This window comes from Hordeum vulgare, chromosome 5H (assembly GCF_904849725.1).
Source record: "Hordeum vulgare subsp. vulgare chromosome 5H, MorexV3_pseudomolecules_assembly, whole genome shotgun sequence".
Taxonomy (NCBI): domain Eukaryota; kingdom Viridiplantae; phylum Streptophyta; class Magnoliopsida; order Poales; family Poaceae; genus Hordeum; species Hordeum vulgare.
Genome location: NC_058522.1, coordinates 445,721,526 through 445,726,181, shown reverse-complemented (window position 1 = coordinate 445,726,181; position 4,656 = coordinate 445,721,526). Strand labels below are relative to the sequence as shown.

The 4,656-nt window shown below is 51.5% G+C and overlaps 1 protein-coding gene across 1 annotated transcript; it reads right to left on the bottom strand.

Annotated features, from left to right (window-relative positions):
• Positions 1-328: 328 nt before the first annotated feature.
• On the bottom strand, positions 329-2,202 carry LOC123398327 (CBL-interacting protein kinase 16). The gene has a single exon (XM_045092809.1). The coding sequence runs from the start codon at positions 1,955-1,957 to the stop codon at positions 611-613; it is 1,347 nt and encodes a 448-aa protein (XP_044948744.1). The 5' UTR covers positions 1,958-2,202; the 3' UTR covers positions 329-610.
• Between the last annotated feature and the right edge of the window lie 2,454 nt (positions 2,203-4,656).

Sequence of the window (4,656 nt, the reverse complement as noted above, 5' to 3'; positions counted from 1 at the left end):
CACTCGTAATAATCCTTTTGACCCTTTCAAAGGGCTTAGGTAAGCTCGATAGTCATAGATTGATTCCACTTGTATATAGCAGAACAGAAGGCTAATAAGAATCTGAAAAATAGAGGACGGCAAACCGGAGTAATGCTACACTTACAAAGGCTTACGTAAAGATTTTACGTACAAACTGATGTTTAAGATTATAATTGATAATTGAGGGATGAGTGGCCCCACCTTCATTAAAAATCAGAGGAGTGAGAAGAGTTAGTTTGGAAGATTAAGTAAACCTTTGTAAGTTTTTATATGTCTAGCCTTATACCAGAGGGGAACAAAAACTGAATTGATCAGGGAACAAAACTTTGCATATATATATATATGTACACATCGATCGCCGGACGTATACATCAGGCACAGATCCTCGCAAGTCTCGTCATCTACAAACACCTCTCTTCAAGTTGCTCCGCACGCGAGTTACACCGTGGACATAGCATAATTAACCGCGTTCTAGTCATGGCTGCCCCGAAGAAAACTATAGAACTAAAGTCGAGCAAATTATCCTACACAGTATCACTAATTTACTCCATCTCCATTTGTATGCACAGAGAAGAGGGACGGCCTGAGATCACGCGACGGCGCCCGGCAAGGCGGGCACGTCGCCCTGCCACGCCCACACAATGTCCGCGAGCCCAGGGCGCACGTCCTCGGCGCAGAACTTGTTGAAGTCGAGCGCGTCGCCGCCGTCGTGCGCGAACTCGACCACGGTCACGTCGGCGGCCACCTCGAACACCTCGGCGGTGACCGCTAGCCGCCCGTTGGCGCCGTCGGCCTTGGCCTCCATTCTGATCCTCCACCCTTTCCCTCTGGTTGTGTTGTACCTCAGCGCCTTGCCCGCCGACTCCAGCTTGTGGAACACGGTGGCCGCCGGCGCGCGGGACGTGAACACCGTGGCGGCCTTCTGCTCGCTCTCGAACAGCCCCGATAGGTCGAACCCGGAGGACATGGAGGATATGAGCTGGAACGCATTGCACGTCCGCGGCGAGATGTTGCCGGAGCTGTCCTCGCTGCCGTCGATCAGGGCGGCGGCGGCGTTGTCGTCGTCCCACTTCCTGGGCGTGACGGGGGAGGAGGGGACGGGCGGCACGAACCCCCTCTTGAACCAGGGCGTGAGCATGATCTCCGGGATGGAGATGCGCTTGGCGGGGTCGACGGCGAGCAGGCGGCCGATGAGGCGGCGCGCCTCGCCGGAGACCCAGGGCGGCATCTGGTACTCGCCCTTGAAGATCTTCTGGTACATCTTGACGTAGTTGTCGTGTTGGAAGGGGAGGAAGCCGCAGAGCAGGACGTAGAGCACGACGCCGCAGGACCACATGTCGGCGCGCGCGCCGTCGTAGCCGCGCTTCCGGAGCACCTCCGGCGCGACGTAGGCCGGGGTGCCGCACTGCGTGTGGAGCAGGCCGTCGTGGCGCAGCTGCTCGGGCAGCGCGGCGAGGCCGAAGTCGGTGACCTTGAGCCGGCCGTCCTCGTCGAGCAGGAGGTTCTCGGGCTTGAGGTCCCGGTGCGCGACGCCGCGGCTGTGGCAGAAGGCGACGGCGGCGACGAGCTGCTGGAAGTAGTTGCGCGCGGCGTCCTCCGTGAGCCTGCCGCGGGCAACCTTGGCGAAGAGCTCCCCGCCGCGCGCGTACTCCATGACGACGAAGACGCGCTGGCGGCTGGCGAGCACCTCCCTGATGCCGACGACGTTGGGGTGGCGCACCATGCGCATGATGGAGATCTCCCGGCGCAGCTGCTCCACCATGCCGTCCGTCTGGCGGAGGCGGGCCTTGTCGATGACCTTGATGGCCACGCTCTGGCCGTCGCGCAGGTCGCGGCCGTAGTAGACCTTGGCGAAGGAGCCCTGCCCCAGCATCCGCCCCAGCTCATACTTGCCCAGCACCAGGTTCCTCACCTCGCCCTCCCGCCCTCTCGCCATTGTTTGTGAGGATTGCTCTGCTTCTGCTTGCTCGGACGCTGTCGACTTGTTTTCGGAGCTCACTGCGGCCGGCCACTGCTGCTGCTGCTCGTCGTTTAGGATTTTAACTAGGTGGGGGTGGGCACGTAGAGATGTGGCGCGTTGATGGGAGCGGGCACATGGGTTTGACGCGGGCGTTGCTGGTTTGTTGAGGGCGGCACACTGGAATTGGAACTGGATGGGCACCGTGGGATCCGCTGCAGCCGGTCGCTTATTTGTACTGGCGTGGGGCGGTGCGGAGCGCGGGACAGGGAGAGGCGCGCAGGTGGCACGGCCCAGGTGGCTAGGCGGGTCGGGGGCGTGTGGGGCCGGCTGGACGCGCCGTGCGGTGCGGTGCGAGAGGAGAGGGGACAGATGTGAAGGCGTCGAGGTGGGGGGTTGGGAGTGGTGGAGGAAGAGTAGTAGCCCGGTCACGGCCCATGAGAGTTGCAGCAGCACGGAAGGAGGAGGAAGAAGGGGGTGGGTGTCTGTCGGCTAACTGGGTCGATTACTATACCCGTTCAACATTTAACGACATGCGGCTGGCGGACCATGTGAGCTTGGACCGGTCATTCCCTCTCAAATCGAAAGGAAAAAAAAATGGGAACTTGGACCGTGCATTTGCTTTGCATGAAACAACCGCGCAGCCTTCCGCGGCGTCAATGGTCCAACGTCCAATGAATCTTCATCTCAGCGTACCTCTTAACCACCGCCGATATTTCATTTTTTATCTCATGTCAATCCTATTTAGACCCCTCTGCATCTAAACCTACTCTGCTTTATTTAGAAAAAGAAGTGGATTCCAAACATTTGGAATCCAGACTTCTACCATTCTTTGTTACAGGTGTTTTCTTTTCTTTCGGAAATATTAAAAACTGTTGTTGACCCTCCTTCCCCCACCGCCCTTTGATGATCGCGTCCCTCATGAGGCGTGATATGTTTATTTTGCATCATCATTTCTTATCATAATTTATTCTATTCGAGTGATATATTTCATATTATGGTACAATTTTAATGTTTTTTCTTCCATAAAATTAAAAACATAGAAAGAGAGGGGGATGCCTTGAATCCCCAACACGGGGAAGATATCATACTGCCGAGGTTGATGTTGCGTTGATAAAAAAGGCCAATGATAACCAAATTTATAGATATTCATAAAATTCATTGCTGGTTAGAAGATATACAAGGGTATGTGGATTTGGTGAGACATGAACAAGCAGATGGAAAATAGAAAATTATTGATATCAAAATTCCTAGTATTTTTCTCTTGGAATTTTTTGCTGAATGGCATACTCGCATTGCAAAAAATGAGAAACACAAAAGGTAGATGATGACAGTGAGGCGGCCCAGAAGAAAGAAGGAAAGCCTGATGAGGTCCACCAAAGGCCGTGTCGACAAATGGAAAAGGGGGGAGGGGAGAAGATATATATATATATATGTATATATATATATATGTATGTATGTATGTATGTATGTATATATATGTATATTATATATATTCCCTCCCCGAGACACGAGGTAAAGAAAATGACGACGACTAGGGCTGGAGGTGAGGAGGAAGCAGGGGAAGTAGACCGTGGTGACAATTTGATGGGAGGAGACTGGGTAATAGGCAAAACAGGCATGGGGGTCGTGGCAAGGGAAAAAACCGGGAGATGGGCAAGTGAGAGGAGGATTTACCCAAGGGCGCGGACGATTTGGGAGATAAGATGCACATATTGATCGTTTTGACGGCATGAAGAATGAGGGAGGATTCACAGGAAATGTTTCCCGTGGATCTGGTAGAAACAATGTTGGGGGTGTTGTATCTCACGCGAGGAATTTTGGAAGTTTTTCACATAATAGAGAAGGTTGAAAGAACTCGTGGAATTCTTCTGCGAAGGTGGCTAATTTTGCAGGGAACAATCAAGAGGAAGTGCAAAAGGGGATGCTTGCCGATGGAGGGCACATATAGGGGCATACAACAAATGACACTTTAGTTTGTACATGTGCCTTTGCAGAATTTGTTGGAAATATGCTCTAGAGGCAATAATAAAATAGTTATTATTATATTTCATGTTTCAAGATAATCGTTTATTATCCATGCTATCATTGTATTGAATGGAAACACAAATGCATCTGTGGATATATGAACAAAACAATGTCCCTAGTGACCCCCTAATTGACTAGCTCGTTGATCAAAGATGGTTAAGGTTTCCTGGCCATAGACAAGTGTTGTCAGTTGATAACGGGATCACATCATTAGGGAATGATGTGATGGACAAGACCTAAACTATAAACGTAGCATGTGATCGTGTCATTTTGTTGCTATTGTTTTCTACATGTCAAGTATACGTTTCTATGACCATGAGATCATGTAACTCACTCACACCGGAGGAATGCCTTGTGTGTATCAAACGTCGCAACGTTACTGGGTGACTGTAAAGGTGCCCTAGAGATATCTCCGAAGGTGTCCGTTGAGTTAGCATGGATCAAGACTGGGATTTGTCACTCTGTATGACGCAGAGGTATCTTGGTGCCCACTCGGTAATACAACATCACAAACAAGCCTTGCAATGTGTCTAAAAGATATAGCCACGTGATCTTGTATTACGGATCGAGTAAAGAGACTTGCCGGTACCGAGATTGAAATAGGTATAGAGATACTGACGATCAAACCTTGGGCAAGTAACATACCGAAG

What these genes read in the sequence shown, in the direction of transcription:
- LOC123398327 (XM_045092809.1), bottom strand. Translation starts at nt 1,957, where the DNA reads ATGGCGAGAGGGCGGGAGGGCGAGGTGAGGAACCTGGTGCTGGGCAAG.